This window comes from Perca flavescens, chromosome 15, assembly GCF_004354835.1.
Source record: "Perca flavescens isolate YP-PL-M2 chromosome 15, PFLA_1.0, whole genome shotgun sequence".
NCBI lineage: Eukaryota > Metazoa > Chordata > Actinopteri > Perciformes > Percidae > Perca > Perca flavescens.
Genome location: NC_041345.1, coordinates 1,175,228 through 1,196,157, shown reverse-complemented (window position 1 = coordinate 1,196,157; position 20,930 = coordinate 1,175,228). Strand labels below are relative to the sequence as shown.

The following is a 20,930-nucleotide window of genomic DNA, read 5'->3' as shown; positions in this document are numbered from 1 at the left end:
TAGCGGAGTAACTAAAGTAACTAGTAACTAAAGCTGGAACAGATGATAAGTAACTAGTAACTAAAGCTGGAACAGATGAATGTAGTGGAGTAACTAAAGTAACTAGTAACTAAAGCTGGAACAGATGATAAGTAACTAGTAACTAAAGCTGGAACAGATGAATGTAGCGGAGTAACTAAAGTAACTAGTAACTAAAGCTGGAACAGATGAATGTAGCGGAGTAACTAAAGTAACTAGTAACTAAAGCTGGAACAGATGAATGTAGTGGAGTAACTAAAGTAACTAGTAACTAAAGCTGGAACAGATGAATGTAGCGGAGTAACTAAAGTAACTAGTTACTAAAGCTGGAACAGATGACTGTAGCGGAGTAACTAAAGTAACTAGTAACTAAAGCTGGAACAGATGAATGTAGCGGAGTAACTAAAGTAACTAGTAACTAAAGCTGGAACAGATGAATGTAGCGGAGTAACTAAAGTAACTAGTAACTAAAGCTGGAACAGATGAATGTAGCGGAGTAACTAAAGTAACTAGTAACTAAAGCTGGAACAGATGATAAGTAACTAGTAACTAAAGCTGGAACAGATGAATGTAGTGGAGTAACTAAAGTAACTAGTAACTAAAGCTGGAACAGATGATAAGTAACTAGTAACTAAAGCTGGAACAGATGAATGTAGTGGAGTAACTAAAGTAACTTCTAACTAAAGCTGGAACAGATGAATGTAGCGGAGTAACTAAAGTAACTAGTAACTAAAGCTGGAACAGATGAATGTAGCGGAGTAACTAAAGTAACTAGTAACTAAAGCTGGAACAGATGAATGTAGCGGAGTAACTAAAGTAACTAGTAACTAAAGCTGGAACAGATGAATGTTGCGGAGTAACTAAAGTAACTAGTAACTAAAGCTGGAACAGACGAATGTAGCGGAGTAACTAAAGTAACTAGTAACTAAAGCTGGAACAGACGAATGTAGTGGAGTAACTAAAGTAACTAGTAACTAAAGCTGAAACAGATGAATGTAGCGGAGTAACTAAAGTAACTAGTAACTAAAGCTGGAACAGACGAATGTAGCGGAGTAACTAAAGTAACTAGTAACTAAAGCTGGAACAGATGAATGTAGCGGAGTAACTAAAGTAAGTAGTAACTAAAGCTGGAACAGACGAATGTAGTGGAGTAACTAAAGTAACTAGTAACTAAAGCTGGAACAGATGAATGTAAGTAACTAGTAACTAAAGCTGAAACAGATGAATGTAGCGGAGTAACTAAAGTAACTAGTAACTAAAGCTGGAACAGACGAATGTAGTGGAGTAACTAAAGTAACTAGTAACTAAAGTTGAAACAGATGAATGTAGTGGAGTAACTAAAGTAACTAGTAACTAAAGCTGGAACAGATGAATGTAAGTAACTAGTAACTAAAGCTGAAACAGATGAATGTAGCGGAGTAACTAAAGTAACTAGTAACTAAAGCTGGAACAGATGAATGTAGCGGAGTAACTAAAGTAACTAGTAACTAAAGCTGGAACAGATGAATGTAGCGGAGTAACTAAAGTAACTAGTAACTAAAGCTGAAACAGATGAATGTAGCGGAGTAACTAAAGTAACTAGTAACTAAAGCTGAAACAGATGAATGTAGCGGAGTAACTAAAGTAACTAGTAACTAAAGCTGTAACAGATGAATGTAGCGGAGTAACTAAAGTAACTAGTAACTAAAGCTGAAACAGATGAATGTAGCGGAGTAACTAAAGTAACTAGTAACTAAAGCTGGAACAGATGAATGTAGCGGAGTAACTAAAGTAACTAGTAACTAAAGCTGGAACAGATGAATGTAGAGGAGTAACTAAAGTAACTAGTAACTAAAGCTGTAACAGATGAATGTAGCGGAGTAACTAAAGTAACTAGTAACTAAAGCTGGAACAGATGAATGTAGCAGAGTAACTAAAATAACTAGTAACTAAAGTAACTCATGGCTCTATTATAAAGTCAGCCGTACACCTGATTTACTACACTGGTATGTGTTCCTTTTCAACGTTTCTGTTGTTGATTTTCTGGAGTTTTTTTGCCTTTGTCAAGGTTTTTTTCCGCCGTTTTTTGGCCATTTTGTGGCCTTGTTTGTTCTTGGACTTTGCTGTCGCCTCTCATTGTCAACAGAGTCATCCACTTTCCTCTTCCTGCTCACATACACAGCCATCTTTGATTGGCCCAAGATTAAGAGAGGGAGAGAGGGAGAGAGAGGGAGGGAGAGAGGGAGAGAGAGGTAGGAGAGATATATAAAGAGAGAGAGAGAGGCAGAGAGAGAGAAAGGAAGAGAGAGAGAGAGAGAGAGAGAGAGAGAGGGGAGAGAGAGGGAGAGATGGAGAGAAAGAGAAAGAGAGGGAGAGAGAGGGAGGGAGAGAGAGAGAGAGACAGAGAGGGAGGGAGAGAGAGAGAGAGGAGAGACAGGGAGAGAGAGAGAGGGAGAGAGAGACAGAGACAGAGAGAAAGAGAGGGAGAGAGAGAGGGAGAGAGAGACAGAGAGAAAGAGAGGGAGAGAGAGAGAGGAAGGAGAGATATATAAAGTGAGAGAGAGACAGAGGGAGAGGAAGGAGAGATATATAAAGAGAGAGAGAGAGAGAGGAGGAGGAGAGAGAGAGAGACAGAGGGAGAGAGAGAGAGAGAGAGAGAGAGGGGCAGAGCCAAGGGAGAGAAAAACAAAAAACGTGACAAGCACCCAGAGCGTCCTGTTATGCAACAACTGACCTACTAACATACATTTAGAGACTCAGGGAGAGAGAGAGAGACCGGGAGAGGGAGAGAAGGAAAGAGAGAGAGACAGAGAAAGAGAGAGAGAGAGAGGAATTGGAGCAAACACAACATGAGGAGCGCACTGAAAACAAGCCGCACTGTGTTCCCTGGCTCGCCCGTGCTGTGCGCGCACTAACCGGAGAGCCGTTTGGAGAAGGACCGGAGCCGAACGGACCGGCAGCAGCCGATGCGCAAGGCGGATTGTTGGACCCGAATCTGTGTCGTGTGTGGATTTTGTTCTCTTTAGACAAATAGAGGGTAAGTTAATAACTGCGTTATTACATTCATATATAACCTATATGATGTCTGCTGTGGTGCAACATTTCTGTGAAGAATTCGTCGCCGCTTTTTACGCAAGAACAGGACTGTTTGTTTGGGGGCTTGGTTGCGTTTTCTCAATGTCAAGGCGAGGCTGTGCCCCCCCCTTCTCCCCCAGCCGGGGAATATGTAAGTGTGTGTGTGTGTGTGTGTGTGTGTGTGTAGCCAGAGGTTTTGAGGGTTAAGACTTGGTTGTAGGATTAGGGATAGAATTAGGTTAAGGTTAGGGTTAGGGTTAAAACGGTTTAAGGTTAGGCATTTAGTTGTGATGGTTAAGGTTAGGGTAAGTGGCTAGGGAATGCATTATGTCAATGAGGGGTCCTCACAAAAATAGTGAGACGCACTATGTGTGTGTGTGTGTGTGTGTGTGTGTGTAGCCAGAGGTTTTTGGGATTCCTTCAGAAAAAGGTGCGGTGTTTTTTTTTTGTGGAAACGCGCCGGCGAATGTGGACATTTTTTGGAAGCTGTAATGAGGCAGGGTCAACCCATCCGCGCTGCTGTGTTATAATGCGGATATATTCAGGGCTTGTTGTGGCGGGGTGGAGGGGTTTAAGTGACCCGTTAAGTCTGTTTATGAACGATCCGCTTTGGGTTATCATGCAGACAACTGGAGGAATGCCCATGCAGGCAGGCAGGCACCGTGGACACGCTTCCCTGCGTCACGTGGAGCAGCTCTTCTTTGTAAAGGTTAACGCGGCTGTGCAGCTCGTGCAGCCCTTTAACTCTTTAGTGGGCTTTGCCGTGTCTGAATGAAGCAGCGCAGCCAAGGGGCGGAGGTTCGGTTCCAACATTATAACTCGGGTCTAAAATTGTGAGCCTCAAACACTTCCATTCCCTGAATTCTGGGGATTTTTTATGCAACAATACGAGCCTTTTCTGCATCAATTGCAATGGTGCAAATGTCTCTACTTATAGCCTACGTTAAGGGGATTATTAGTAGTGGTAGTATTCATTAGGGGTCCAAGCCAGAGAGGACTGGGGGGGTCCCTTGTATGCAAGGCAACGTAGATCCCAGTAGCCTACCAGGGAAATCACATTTTTAATTTTTCTCGCTCCTGTTGTGTTTTTTTACCCGCTGGCATAGCACGAGTAGACACAGTTCTTGTTCTGAGCCCCCTGAACAGATACTTTTACCTCTATTTGGGTTGTATACCCCCCAAAGCTACGCCTATGAGAGCAACCCAATCCACAGCACACCGTGCACGTTCTGGACGTTTTTTAGTCTTGACTCAGTTTGGTGTTTTTGTGTGCCTACAACCTCGGCTCGGACGGCCAGAAATAGAAACGGATGAAGAGCGGTGTTTTGCAGCCTCTGCCAGGTCAGGCGTGGATCCGAAACATGTGGACCAGATGTGGGTCGGACGTGTGTTCCTGAGCAGCGCAGCCAAACGGAGGTGTAGAGGCTATATTTAGAGAACACAATGCGTAGATAGTTGCGTTGAGACGTGCGTGTTTTGGGGCGAATTTCAGATGGATTCTCGCAGTCGCCTCGGATGACTGAGGATCCATTAAATATGCATGAAGACGATTTGTCAGACAGCGCAACAAAGGAGGCATGGGGGGTTACTATGTGCTGCTATGTGAGTGTTTTCTACATATATTAAACCTGGCTGCAATGATTAATCAATTAGCTGTCAACTTTTAAATTAATCGGCAGCTATTCAGCTGATTATTCATTTTTTTATGACAAAAAGGCTTTGTTAAATGTGAATATATTCTAGTGTCTTCTCTCCTCTGGGACAGTCAACTGAAGATCTTTGAGTTTGGGACAAAACGAGACATTTAAGGACGTCATCTTGGGCAACACTGATCCACATTTTTCCCCATTTTCTGACATTTTAGAGACCAAACTACTCATCCATTCATCCAGAAAATAATCCACTGATTAATGGTCGTTAGTTGCAGCTGTAGGCTACATCACTGCATCTTATTGAACTGGACCAATTATTAAAAACTGCAGTCCAGCTAAGACTTAAAATGTCAGAACTTGTAGAGACATAGGAGACAAAGAAGACATGGCCAATGCTTTATGGGATATTTTACATTTCGTTTCTAGAAAGAGAGAGAACTCATCTTGACTTCCATTTTTCCACACCGGCTTTGTGGCTCACGCAGCACGTGGCCGTCCCTCTCCTCCAGCGTTAGAAGGCATCGCATGTAGGCCCATAGGCCTAATTTACAGGGGGGGGTGTATAATCCCCGGAGTAATTAAAACTGGCCAGTGCACAACCCCTCCCCACCTATTATGATTTCCTTTACATAAATAAAGCCATTTGCATCGTAAATTGTTGCAGAAAAATCCCCCAGAATGCAGCAAATTAAGTGTTTGACATTTCTGATTTGATGCGATCAGGGATGTTTCAGTTACAATACCAATTTATCTGGGATATGAAAGAGATTCTCAGAGGACTGATGCTGTAAATTGCACAAGGAAGCATCTAACCTGCTGCATTATTAAAAATAATAATGTTGTAGTGAAGAATTAAACCCAAAGCTGTTACATAGAGACAGAGAGGTGCTTTCTGTCGTGCAGAGACGGTAAACATGAAGCCATTCCTCTGGGAAAGTGGCCACGGCAGTTTTTCCCTCGCCGGAATTTCAGTGAACTTTGGGGCGTTTTTATCATGAGACGAATTCTATAGATTGTCTACTTTTATATGATACCAAAATCTTCACTCTATAGCTTTAAAACGAAGCCTCTTCAAAGGTCACTTTTGGGTGTTTAACTGCATTTTTTAGCATTTAAATTTTTTTTTTTAAATGTTTGGAAACAGTCTCCTCACTAAACGTTAGCATTTACCCTTCTGTAATTACACACACACACACACACACACAGAGAAACACACACACAAACACACACACACACACAGACACACAGACACACAGACACACACATATACACACACACAAACACACACAAACACACACACACACACACACAGACATACACACAGACACACACACACAGACACACACACCCTTCCGTGATTGTCCTTCCTTTAATATTAGTCTAAATAATTCATAATTTCAGCTTTTTTAACTCAAGAATTAGATATCATTTCCTATCAATGAAGATTATTATTGATCATGAAATCCAAAAATAATTGTAAAAGTCGTGGTAATAAGTTGGTGTTTATACATGGTAGCGTTGTCTTTGGGTCACACGTTGAAAAAAGTGACAAATGTTGGAAAAAATTACAAAAACATTTTTTTTTACGTCATCAAAAACACCGCCAAAGGTGACAAAAACTTGTTGAAAAAAGTGACAAAAAAATTGGGAAAAAAGACACAAAAAACTTATACAAAATTGGCAAATACATAAATTCAATATAAATCCAAAAACGTGACAAAGAAAATGGAATAAAATAGAAAAGTGTAGAAAAAGATCAAACAAAGTTTTGAAATTTTGAACCAGAAAAACACAAAAGCACCAAAAGTGTGGAAAAAAGAGAGCCAGAGAAAGGTTTTCAGTTTGGACCCAGGAGGGCGATGCAAGGGTTAAGACCCAGCCCTAACGAAAATACCCATGATTCAATAAATGTCAGATTCATCACGTAATAGCGCAGTGAACAAGCCCAGTACTGGCTGGTCCAGGACTCTCCTTCTCCTCTTGCTGATACTTGTTTTCACAATCTAAACCGTGCATGTGCCGGCATCTAGACGTATACGTTTTAAGGGAACATTGGCGAGGTTACGCAGGTTGCATAATGAGTGAATGAAATAATAAAATGGATCAAAGTACAGAGAGAGGGAGGGAGCGGGAGCAGATTATGCAACCGGGCTGAAGCCCATAGAGTCTGTGTCTGTGGCTCTGCAGCCCTGCGCTTCATCTGCTGCGGAGCGGCCTCTGCCAATTGGTCGGCACACACACTGGGTCTCTGCCAGCTGAATGTAGGTCACATTAGTCCTGCGGGAGGGAGGGAGGGAGGGAGGGAGAGGGAGGGGTGAGGCACACAGCCGCCGCTGCTGACTGCTGAGAAAGACAGAATCAAAAAGCCCACCAAAATAATTCCTCACTCAGCCATATCAAAGAAACGAGGCAGGCGTGCAGAAATAGAAGACAAAAGCTCCGTGCAACCCAATAAGTAAGAAAAAACATGCCTCATGTTATGAGCTCGCAAACTCAAAAGTCTGAGGTTGTCCGAAATTAAATATTTGGAGTAACCGTGACTTGACTACAGTTTGTTTAAAATACCGAAACTTTAAATAAAGAAACCAGGGCTGCTCGATTATGGGAAAACATATAATCACGATTATTTTGGTCAATATTGAAATCACGATAATTCAACACGATTACTCGTTGACTTCTGGAAAGGTGTTGCAATTATTGAACTTAAAAAACAGCAGAAAAAGTTTAATAAATCAACAGTAAAAATACACATACAACTGTGAACTTTGCCTTAATACTTGTCCTATTGAAACTTTATTTTTTCATTCAGAACAAAAAAGAAAATAAGAGTTTACTTGCAAAACGTAATGAGCTAAATAATTGTTTTTCTTGATTATTCTGTTCTTGTGATCATTGGGAGCCGAAATCATAATCACGATAACATTTAGATTAATTGCACAGCCCTAAAAGAAACCCATATTTCTGATATAAGAAAAAAAAAAAACCTTTGAAAACAGGTCACCGGGACTTAAAGCCTTATTGCATCACAGATCTAAACTGCTCACACATCTGTTCTGGGGTGATTCAGCTTCGATGAAACTCCGTCCAGCTTTACTAAATTAAAAAAAAACAACAAAGGGAGCGCAGGGCAGCCGCAGCACGGAGCCGTTTCCATCCTGTCCTACTTTGCGGCTGTGGTTTCCTGGCACACGTAAGACGATACCAAGCGAGGGCAGAGCTGTGGTTTGGAGCCAGGCCAGAAGGCCAGTTACAGCATTTAGTAGGTCAGGGGAGCGCATGTGACTGGCCCAACACATGGACCGAGTCACTCTGGTGACGTGTGTTTGTGGAACAGGGATCTACTTCGGATAGGACTCCACCTCTCTGGCATGCTGACTGATTTCCTAATATAACCTCTTCCTCCTCCTCCTCCTCCTCCTCCTCCTTCTGCTTCTGCTTTTTCTTTTTCTTGGGAGAATAAAGTCAGCCCGCAGACTTAGAATCCAAGCAGACCCCACCCATGACCCCCCTGAAATCCTGCACAGCGTGCCATGCATTGCTTTCTTTCCCAGAGGAGAGGGGGGAAGACAACTGTTTCATCATTCCCCCCTCTCTGTGGGCTGCCGCCCTCTCTTCTTTTCTTATTTAAAGAAACACACCGACTTATCGGGACTTTATCTTATTCACTGTAACCCCCCAGAGTTAGACTAGTCCATACATACCCTTCTCATCTCTTATTGGGACTTTATCTTATTCACTGTAACCCCCCAGAGTTAGACTAGTCCATACATACCCTTCTCATCTCTTATTGGGACTTTATCTTATTCACTGTAACCCCCAGAGTTAGACTAGTCCATACATACCCTTCTCATCTCTTATTGGGACTTTATCTTATTCACTGTAACCCCCAGAGTTAGACTAGTCCATACATACCCTTCTCATCTCCCTGCGTGCTGTAACGCTGTCTGACGCCCCCCAGTATTAGCTTAGCCCAGCACAGATCCTGCAGGTAACTGGTTCCAGTAATCCTACAGCTCCCAATAATAATAATAAGCTCCTATTTACATGTTGTGATTTGTAGAGTCACAGCGTGTACAAAAAACAACGTAACATGAGACACAGCCATCTTCTAACAGTAAACAAACCGGGAACTATATTCTCAGACAGGCTTGCTGCGAGCATATCACTCCGCCCAAGTAGCAGAGCTTCGTCTTCTGAGAATATAGTTCTCGGTTTGTTTGTGTGTATTCTGGTACATTAGCCTAATCCTACCAGACTCTGGTACACTAGCCTAACTCAAAAGGAGCTCAAAAGTAACGCAAAAGTAACTCAAAAGGAACTCAAAAGTAACGCAAAAGTAACTCAAAAGTAACTCAAAAGTAACTCAAAAGGAACTCAAAAGTAACGCAAAAGTAACTCAAAAGGAACTCAAAAGTAACGCAAAAGTAACTCAAAAGTAACTCAAAAGTAACTCAAAAGGAATTCAAAAGTAACGCAAAAGTAACTCAAAAGTAACTCAAAAGTAACGCAAAAGTAACTCAAAAGGAACTCAAAAGTAACTCAAAAGTAACTCAAAAGTAACTCAAAAGGAACTCAAAAGATACGCAAAAGTAACGCAAAAGTAACTCAAAAGGAACTCAAAAGTAACTCAAAAGGAACTCAAAAGTAACGCAAAAGTAACTCAAAAGGAACTCAAAAGGAACTCAAAAGTAACGCAAAAGTAACTCAAAAGTAACTCAAAAGGAACTCAAAAGTAACTCAAAAGGAACTCAAAAGTAACGCAAAAGTAACGCAAAAGTAAAGCAAAGCATTACAATTCAGATACAGTAATATTTTGCATTTTATTTTTTGTCGCTTCAGACGCTGACAGCCACAGCCAGTCTTTGTTCCAAATCTCCGTATTTTACGAGTTTGGATTGAAACAGGAAACTCGTGCGGGGGGTTTTTGAACTCACCCCACCAGTTGTTTTTTCCCAGACTCCTCAGCGGCCTTGCAGTTGAGCCTCTGGCAGCATCTGTGGCCGTGTGAACGCGTGCAGCTTTGGATTCTTTCGCCGTGCTATCATTCCACAAGTGCCTCGGCATGGAGAAGGTATGATGAATTGGAAAGAGGAATCTAGGTCAAGAGAAGTGTGTGCTGTGACACACTGACAGGTTTTTTTTTTTTGTTTGCTTACTTCAGTGCAATGGATTATATTTGAGTTTGAAAAATGATATTTAATGCGTGCAAATTAACCCTTATGATGTCTTCCTGTCGCCCATGCAACTGTTTGTTTTCTATGCTTTTCCTGGCACTTTTTGTCACTTTTTCTGACATTTTTGTTGCGTTTTTGCCTTAAAAAAACCTTTTTGTTGCCTTTTTCAAAGTTTTTGAAACTTTTTTAGACATTTACCATTAACATTTTTTTTTAAATGCTATAAAATTGTAGCCTGACCATCTGACCACTTCCTTTTTTAAGAATGACTTCAGTGGAGCTCAACAACCAGTGGGGGTAGTCTAGTATTTTGTAGTTAGTATATTGTCATTAATTCCCTCCCAGCATTAGACTGGCCCGTCCCAGAGCGATAACCCTATAGGGTTCTTTTTTGTAACGTTACTGCATGCAGCATCAGCCTCATCTGGCTCATTTCCTGTAGTTTCTGTAACGTTAACGTTGGCTGCAGTGTCATCCCAAGCAGCAGTAGCCTATAGCTTCAGGAGCAGGCTTACAGAAACACTGGGAGAGTGGACTTTACATTTGCTTTTGTTTCATATATCTAGCTACTTTAGTGATTTGCATTTGGTGGATTTATGAACGTAAGTGTGTGCTTCCCACGCACTAATTTTAAAACTAGAGGGGATCGGTCATTCCCAGCAGGGGCTCCTAGGCTGTGGGATGACCTGCCTCTCTCGCTGCGCTGTGTGGATTCTGTCGAATCTTTTAAAAAGCAGCTGAAGACTCTGCTGTTCAAGCAGGCTTTTACTTAGTCAAGGGGGTTTTTAATGGTTGTTTGTTAGGTTTTCTATTTGCATTTCAATTTGCATTGCATTTGTATTGTGACTTCTTGTGTTGCATTGCATTTTATTGTGAAGCACTTTGTGATTTTTATCTGTGAAAGGTGCTACGATCATCGCTACGTAACGGTATCCTTCCCTAGAGGGTATACTCCATAAAAATTATGAAAATAATAAAAAATTATGAAAATAATAAAAAATTATGAAAATAATAAAAAATAATGAAAATAATAAAAATTATGAAAATTATAAAACTAAGGAAAATAATAACAATTTAGAAAATGTAGACAATAATAAAAATAAACATTTTGAAAATTTTGAAAACAACAAAAATTATGAAAATAATAAAATTATAAACATTATAAAACTAATGAAAATAATAACAATTTTGAAAATTTAGAAAATAATACAATTTTTGAAAATAACAAAAAAATTGAAAATAATAACAATTTTGAAAATAATAAAAATAATGGCAGCTGCACGTTCTTGCTCATCCTGAGTGTAGGAGAGGGATGACACGCTCGTTGACGTCAATCGTCCTCTTTTGTTTTCTCGCTCTCTGCCTCTGGACCTCGTGACTCCGCTGGCTCAGAGGATAGGCAGAGAAAGACTCTGATTGGCTGCCCCTTTCTCTGTTTTGCTCCCTTTTTGTTGCTATGGGCAACACATTCCTTCCATTGATGCAATACCAACATTGTGTCGCAATCGCCTCTGGTCCTTCCCCTCCTTCCCCATCTCCCTCCCCTCCCTCCCAACCTCTCCATTCCTACATCCCTCCATCTCTGTCTTTGTTCCAACTCTCTCTCATTGATTGCCTTTCTTTGTCTCCGCTCTGCACACTCTCACCTTTGTCTATATTTACACCGTTATCTAAATTCCTCAGCACCTCTTTGGTCTTTTTTTTGTGGTCTCCCCGTCTCTTTTTAAAAAAAAATCTTATTTAAATCTCTCCCTGCTCGTCTCTCGTTGGCGCTTCAGCTCTCTGCACAGCAGCTGCACGGCTGACCTACATCCTCAGCTACACTCGTGTTTACAGAGTCGAGTCGCTCCCCAGTTTCTGGGTCAGTGGGGCACGCTTAAAAAAATATATTATTCTGTGTCTCTATCGTGTCAAACAGCCACATGTCAAATGTCAAAGGCTCACTACGGTAAATTGCTAAGTCAAGCAGCGGGAGAAAAAAAGTGTGAAATAACTGAAAACATACAAACTTATATTTTAGATTCTTCAAAGTAGCCACCCTTTGCTTTTTTATTAATAAGGGAAATAATTCCACTAATTAACCCTGACAAAGCACACCTGTGAAGGTAAAACCATTTCAGGTGACTACCTCATGAAGCTCATTGAGAGAACACCAAGGGTTTGCAGAGTTATCAAAAAAAGCAAAGGGTGGCTACTTTGAAGAATCTAAAATATAAGACATGTTTTCAGTTATTTCACACTTTTTTGTTAAGTACATAATTCCATATGTGTTCATTCATAGTTTTGATGCCTTCAGTGAGAATCTACAATGTAAATAGTCATGAAAATAAAAAGGAAACGCATTGAATGAGAAGGTGTGTCCAAACATTTGACCTGTACTGTATATATATATATATATATATATATATATATATATATATATATATATACAGTATAGTATACCCACTACAATACATTAGACTAAAGCACTGGCGATTTCCATTCATTGCCATTCTAGAAGTATTGGGATTTGATAGAATTGAGTATTGCACACTTTATAGAAATAAAGGAATATTTTTCAGTCAGTGCTCTAATCTGTAAAGTGTCCTGAACTGAACTTTGCCGTGCAGGCTGGTAGTTATCGGAGCGCAGAGTGAGTCACTTTGTTTTGTTATTTTGTCAAGCGGAAGCACAGTAACTACAGGTTACACGTGTGACCTAACTATTACTCCTGGATGAACGTGCCCTGTGATTATTAATTAACGAGATTACGGCTTCCAGTAATGTCTGAAACGTTTGACCCGCTGGCCCAGCGCCATCTCATGTCAACAGTTTCCGTGGTACCATGGGAGCTGACCATAGACATATATAAGATGGACCAACAGAGCAAGTTGCTCTGGATGGAGACCAGTGAAGGATATTAGAAGCATTTTTTCGGTGATCACTTGCTTTACTGAACAGCCTCCAACTGAGCTTGAAGACGTAGATGTGACGTGAGCAACGTGTCTGAAAGTGTGAAGTCTTCTGGTAGCTGTGAGAGAGAAATCTCAATCATTCCCAATCTTACAGAGACGGAGAGTGTAGGTATATGTAAGGAGATAACATAGACACAGGCTAATTACTGATCACTAACATGCTAGTTAACATTAGTAATTACTGATCACTAACATGCTAGTTAACATTAGTAATTACTGATCACTAACATGCTAGTTAACATTAGTAATTACTGATCACTAACATGCTAGTTAACATTAGTAATTACTGATCACTAACATGATAGTTAACATTAGTAATTAAACCTAAACAGATAATGGAAGTCCAAACTGCCTGTGAGCTTCTGCTGTACTATACGGTAATTCCTCTACTGTGTGACAGTAAGTCTCGTGGTTATGAACCAATCGTTAGCCTATTGTTATAAAAGCGTCTGCTACGGAGCCATAACGTGAGCTACAAGGTAATGGAGCCTTTTATACATTGTCGTGTTACTTTAGAAATAAACAACGGAGAAATAGAGTCTTTAAACGCTTCAGATGTAAAGTTATTCTCTGTCAAAGTGACGTCAGAATGAATGGGAGTCAATGGGATGCTAACAAGAGGTGATGGCTTGGTAGCATCAAAAAGGCGCCATAGGAGCTACGAGTTCTGAAGCGAAGGGAACCCCCTTTGGAGCTGACGGACATTCATTCTCCTGTTTTCAGTCGCGATACGTTATAGACACGCGCTAAATCAGCGGCACAGAAGTCCGCACAACAACCCCCCAAAACTGAAAAACTGTCCGAAAATAATCTGCAGATTCAGTTTGGGTCTGTTTATAACAAAATAAAATCAAACTGAAATGATTTACGATCATTAATCAGAAGATAAATGTCAAGAACAATGAAGTCAAATACAAAAAACATGTAAACAATACAAACAAACATACACAAATACATTGACATGCATATATAGTACATACACACATACATATACACGTACACACATACATGCATATATAGTACATACACATAAATATACACATTCACACATACACATACATGCATATATATAGCACATACACACATACATATACACAATACACACATACATGCATATATAGTACATACACACATACATATACATGTACATGCATATATAGTACATACACACATACATATACACACATATATGTACATGCATATATAGTACATAGACACATACATATACATGTACATGCATATATAGTACATATACATACACATACACATACATGCATATACAGTTCAGGCCAAAAGTTTGGACCCACCTTCTCATTCAATGTGTTTCTTTATTTTCATGACTATTTACATTGTAGATTCTCACTGAAGGCATCAAAACTATGAATGAACACATATGGAATTATGTACTTAACAAAAAAGTGTGAAATAACTGAAAACATGTCTTATATTTTAGATTCTTCAAAGTAGCCACCCTTTGCTTTTTTATTAAAAAGGGAAATAATTCCACTAATGAACCCTGACAAGGCACACCTGTGAAGGTAAAACCATTTCAGGTGACTACCTCATGAAGCTCATTGAGAGAACACCAAGGGTTTGCAGAGTTATCAAAAAAAGCAAAGGGTGGCTACTTTGAAGAATCTAAAATATAAGACATGTTTTCAGTTATTTCACACTTTTTTGTTAAGTACATAATTCCATATGTGTTCATTCATAGTTTTGATGCCTTCAGTGAGAATCTACAATGTAAATAGTCATGAAAATAAAAAGGAAATGCATTGAATGAGAAGGTGTGTCCAAACTTGTGGCCTGTACTGTATATAGTACATACACACATACACATACACACATACATGCATATATAGTACATACACACATACATATACACATTCACACATAAATGTACATGCATATATATAGTACATACACACATACATATACACATACACACATAAATGTACATGCATATATATAGTACATACACACACACATATACACATACACACATACACATACATGCATATATAGTACATACACATACATATACACATACACATACATGCATATATATAGTACATACACACATACATATACACAATACACACATACATGCATATATAGTACATACACACATACATATACACATTCACACATACATGTACATGCATATATAGTACATACACTCATACATATACATGTACATGCATATATAGTGCATACACACATACATATACATGTACATGCATATATAGTACATACACACATACACATACACACATACATGTACGTGCATATATAGTACATACACACATACATATACACATACACACATACATGCATATATAGTACATACACACATACACAGACACACACACACACACACACACACACACACACACACACACAACTACCCTCATGTTTTAAATGGTAACGTGCTGTGTTATTCCAGCCAGTGTCTCGCCTCTCTTCTCTCCAGCAGCCCTTGCCCTATATTTATCTTTGCCCCTCCCAGTTGCCCCCACACCTCCATATCTCCCCAGCCTCTTTATCCTTGACCCGCGCTGGCTGCTGCCTTTGTCTGCCTTTATCTGCATCAGGCTGCATTGATTTGGCATTGAGTTATTTTGGCGAAGAATGCTGCCACATTCCTCTGCAGATGAATGCATTGGGGGGGGAATAATGTTCGTCAGTTTGAAAAGCATAATTTAATGTATCAGTCTCATGTAGGGGTTTCTTTTTCTGTGTGAAATGTTTTAAAATGGATCCAGGGAACACCACCAGCCTTGAATCTGACTCAAGCACTCATGCACGCACACAAAAAGAGCTAATCATTAAAGGTTTATCTTGAGGCGGGTGGACCCTATTTTCCCATGCATTGGTGTCTAAGTGACTAATGTGAACAAAAGCCTTTGAAATTGATCCACTATTGAGTGAGAACGCTGTCTGACAACATTATGGAAAGCATCCCTACAGAGATAGACCTTTTAGTTAAAGAGTCCCCAAATCACCATCACCAAACTCCACCAGACTCCATGTAAATAATCAGGATTTTTATCATCGTAAAACACACTTCATTCAAAGTGGACAGAAACTAAATAAAACTCTCAAAAGCCATCTTGGTTCATCTTTCCACTGCTCCAACAATCACCACTCTGGTTTGGTTGAAATAAACCCTTAATTCACCCATTTACATGTGGAGATATGCTGGCTCTATACACACTAAAAGTCCTGATTATTTACATGGAGTCTGGTGGAGATATGCTGGCTCTATACACACTAAAAGTCCTGATTATTTACATGGAGTCTGGTGGAAATATGCTGGCTCTATACACGCTAAAAGTCCTGATTATTTACATGGAGTCTGGTGTAGTTTGGTGATGGTGATTTCGGGGCTGTTTTATGTTAAACTAAAAGGATCTTACCCTTTAACTAAAAGGTCTATCTCTGTAGGGATCCTTTCCATAATGTTGTCAGACACTTAGAATAATAAGGAATACAGTTGTTCCTATGAGTGACTTAGACACAAAAACATGAGAAAATGTTAAGTAAAAAGTTACCCTATAAACAGCCAAGTTTTGTGCTCTCAGCATGTGTCAGACTGATGCAATGTCTGCAGCGTTACATTATTAATTTCATGTGTGCACTTCCCTCAGTTGCCATAAAAGCCATTTCGAATTACCAGTCTCTTACATTTGATTTCAACTGCGTGTTTAAAACATTATAACTACCGGGTGACGAGATGAAAACAGGACCATCAGCAATGAACTCGATGCCCTCATTGCATCACAAAAGACAACATCAAAACGCCAGGATGAGGGTCAGGGGTCACAGGCTGCAGACAGAGCAGATCAATAGCGGATAAATAGGTCAGACGGTGAGGTCTAGCCACCATTCATTAGTCGCCAGGGGCTACACTGTCACTTAAAGCCAGACATGTCAAAAGAGAAAAGGAAAGCTGTTTGGATGTAGAAATGTGCCTTCGGGCACTATGCATGCTTAAAAGAATCACAACATTAGGAGAAATGACAAAATAATGCCTTAAAATAAATGTTTGAGTCTGCCATGAGAATGCACAGTGGAGCACAAGCAGTCCACGTGGATTAACATATCTGTTTCTGTTTTTATCTGTGCAGCGTTTCATCTCGCAGTCAACCGAAGAGAGGCAGACAGACGGAGCGAGAGCGAAGCTCCCCAAGAGACTGACACGCTGAGGTAGACGGGCTGACCTACATCCTGCAGTTTGCATGGAGATCTAGGGCACTTCTCCGCCAGCGAAGCTTCAACATCCAACAACAGAAAAGCGAGAGGAAAAGACTGAGACTGAGCTTCTAACGGTCTGGACACTGAACCAAAAAACTAAAAAAACAAGTGGATAAATGAGGGTTTCTAATGCTGAGCTCCAGCTGTTCTTTATCTTTCTGGATTATTTGGACACTTGAGTCCCCTCCTGTCATAAACCTGCGATAAACAGACAAAGAACCTTCAAAGTTGTTTTTTGTCACCATCCCATCCTCTCCTTTCACCTCTGACCTGGTTTTATCTCCCCCAAAAAAAACATTTCAAACTGGCTGCCACTAGACAAATATGGAAAATCTGACTTCAGCTCTCAAGACATTAAACAAAAACTCAGGGGATAACCCTAACTGTGTTGAAAACTTCAGCAGTTATGAAGAGTCTCTTCCTTCTGCCGAAGGGAGTCCAGCTCGCGTGGGATGCCTCGCCAAGGGCAAACCCAGTATGAGCTGCAGGCGAAAGCGCGAGTTCATTTCGGATGAAAAGAAGGACGCCTGCTATTGGGAAAAACGCCGCAAAAACAACGAGGCTGCCAAGCGCTCTCGAGAGAAGCGACGTCTCAACGATATGGTCTTGGAGAACCGTGTCATTGCACTGAACGACGAGAACGTGAGGCTCAAGACAGAGCTGCTGCAGCTGAAGCTGCGTTTCGGCCTCATAAACACCGCTTCCTACATCGAAAAGAGCCAGCAGATCAGTGGAAGCAACGCGGGAAATGGAGGCTCGTCCTCATCCCCTTCTTCTTCTACGCAGTACTACTCCAGCGGTTACTCTAGCGGTTCTCAGGTGATGATGAACTCTGATTCCTCAGAAACAGAGCAGTGTGGACGCAGCGAGGGCCACAGGCAGCTGGTGAAATACTCACCGCATGGCTCCCTCTCCGACATGTCCGACGGCTCCTCCAGGGACAGCCCTGAGCCGATCCCTTTCAAGATCAAACAGGAAGGTGACAGGTTAGAGATGGACATTGCAAACAGCACCACCACGCAGATCATGTTCAACATCCACCGTGGTCTGGCGTCTGTGCCTACTCACCACCAGATCCAGCAGCATTCTCAGGAGATGGAGCCTGCTTATCACAGCCAACGGCAGCACCAACAACAACAACAGCTCCATCAGGAGCCTGTTAACACTGTCAGCCAGCCGGCACCTCACCAACCTGCTGCCCAGAGGAGCGTCATTCTGTATGGCTCCAGCACTGCCTCCTGTCCTGTGGATGCACTGACGAGGCACCAGGAAATCGATCTGCAAGCAGCCCAGAAGCAGAGCAGCGGCAGCAGCCAGTCTCCTACAGAGAGCTCCACAGAGACACTGGCTGAGGTGACAAAGCAACTGGAGAAGAAGACGTTAGACTCGCCTCCGTATGAGCTCTCAGAAAGCCGACAGGTGTACCGAGGTTGCCAACTTGCACAGCAGCAGGAGAGAGATTCATCTGCAGAGTTCCTCCACAAACAAGACGACGGGGTCAATCACTCACACCTGTACCATCATCTGCAGCAGCCTCATCATTCATACCTCAGTGCCCAAGATGAAGAGCCACCTGTGCTTACCTACGAGGGGCAGCACGGCAATGAGACTTACTACCGAGGCTCTTCCAGCAAGGACACGTCATCCATTGACGGGGATCCCCGCAGCTCTGACAAAGAGGCCTCCACAGATGATGAAGAGTCCCCCTCATCATCTTGCTCAGATATGGGCAGCTACCACAATCAGCATCATGCCAGCTTACACCACCCTGCTTCGCCTCTTCCATCCTACCAGGGATGCTCTCAGGCCCCGGGCCGGGATCCCCAGGGGGAGGTGAAGGGCACAGCCTTGCCCCACAAACTCAGACTCAAACACCGGGCCATGAGCACCGGGAGCAGCGGCAGCAGCAACTGCTCGGGCCAGGAATCCCCCACAAGCCCTCCCTCTGCCACGCCACCTCCCCTGCCCCAGCACCCTTACTTGTCGCTCATACCACAGCAGAACGTTATGCGAGAGAGCCAGGCTGGAGGCTGTGGACAGGCAGCTTCATCATGGGAGGAGGGCAGGAAGGAGAGTGGGAAAAAGGAGACAGATGGACGACGAAACAAGAGGCAAGATTAGGTGACGTTTACATGCCCAGTTTAGACCAAAGATTTGAAGACGAGACAAGTTGAAACTTGCAAATTCTTGCAATGCGCCGGTATGCAACTTTCTGAAACTTGCCAGTTTACACCAATGAGACGACACAAGCGGTGCATCATCTGCATATAGCAACATCTCTCTCTGTACATCCATTATAACTTCAGACTTTCAGTTTTTTTTCCCTGAATATAATTTGTAGCATTTTCAACTGAAAGTGAGTGTGAGATACAGTTGAATTCCTAGTGCTCGACCACATATGGCTCATTTTATTTTTATAGTATGTAGCTGACTTTACAAACTGCTGACTTTTCTATTGGCTGGTTAAACAGGTGACGTCTCTTACGTTCTGAAACCAGCCTCTCCGGTTCAAACCGCTGTAACTTTTGCCCGCAACGTTCCTAAACGGTTTTGCCTCGTCGCAAATCTTTGGTCTGAACTTGGCTTCAGAACTTGTCACAACAAAAGACATAATTTCTCCTCTGAGAACTACCCTGCCATCATGCCTTTGCCCTAGGATCAAATCCTCTACTTGAGCCCTCTGGACAGGAAGCTGGGCTTTTGTACTCCCCCTATCAAATCCCCAGTGTCACCAAAAAAGGCTGGACATCTTGTAGGGCTGTATCATATTTGTATATATTGTACAGATTTGTCATTTCTTACAACCTCTCCATACTTACAGAAGCACTTTTGTTTATGTGATGAGAGGAGGAATGGAACTACCTGCTTTTCTACTTTTGTCAACAATACAACATTTAGATCACTTACAGTACAAACACGAATGTAGGAAAAGGAAAAGTTTTGAGCTTTATCAGTACTATAAAATTGGTACATATCTGACTGTAGACAAACATACACATGTATGGCTATCTGCCTTAATTAAAATCGAATGCAAATGTTCTCTGGGGACCTTTCCTCGACCAAAGAAGCACCAACACTACAAATATCAAGTTCCATACCTCTTCCCAGACCCTACCTCTACGGACCCATCCTCTCCCCAACCATCTCCATTGTTTCACAAAAGATTGCCATCACCTTTATTTTTTAAGCACTTGGTTTGTATATTACTGTGATATATGAATATATGTATCTATTATAAATATATATTTTACAAAGAAATTTGAATACAAATTCAACAAAAATGTGACAAACCTACAACGGTAAAAGAGGGTTTTTGGAAAGTGACCATCCTATTATGAATCATAATTACTGTACAGCCAATACAGTCTCACTCCCAGCGCGCCAAAGAAACCAACACATGGGCACGGGCCTTTGGTGTTAGTTACTGATGCAAAAAGTCTCCTTAAGCATCTCCAGACTGATCTCTTGAAGTGGTGTATGTATGACACGACAATTCGGATGCCATTATTGGCGTGTTATCAAGACGCATACTCCCTTTTTAGCGTGTTTATCAATGCTAAACCCAACCGTAGCCTCGCTATAACACACCACGTGGCTTTAGAAAGTGGCATGTATGTTTACGCTGTGACATTGCAGACTGGCGTCCGCTGTATACAGCATAGACATCCATGCAGATAGCTCATAATGCGTCCAGATAACACGCCAGAGGGTTGAGCTTCTGCTCGTCACATCACCATGCTCACAGGACCACATTTGCGCACACAGAGCAGAAAACTAAAGCTCTGGTTCTTGGTTCTATAGGTGTAGGTGCTGCTCTGGAA

At 41.5% G+C, this 20,930-nt stretch overlaps 1 protein-coding gene across 1 annotated transcript; it reads left to right on the top strand.

Moving 5' to 3' along the window:
• Window positions 1-2,735: 2,735 nt before the first annotated feature.
• Window positions 2,736-20,644, top strand: nfil3-2 (nuclear factor, interleukin 3 regulated, member 2). The gene is made up of 2 exons (XM_028599741.1): window positions 2,736-3,034; window positions 16,983-20,644. The coding sequence occupies exon 2, from the start codon at window positions 17,434-17,436 to the stop codon at window positions 19,228-19,230; it is 1,797 nt and encodes a 598-aa protein (XP_028455542.1). The 5' UTR covers window positions 2,736-3,034; window positions 16,983-17,433; the 3' UTR covers window positions 19,231-20,644.
• Window positions 20,645-20,930: the final 286 nt, after the last annotated feature.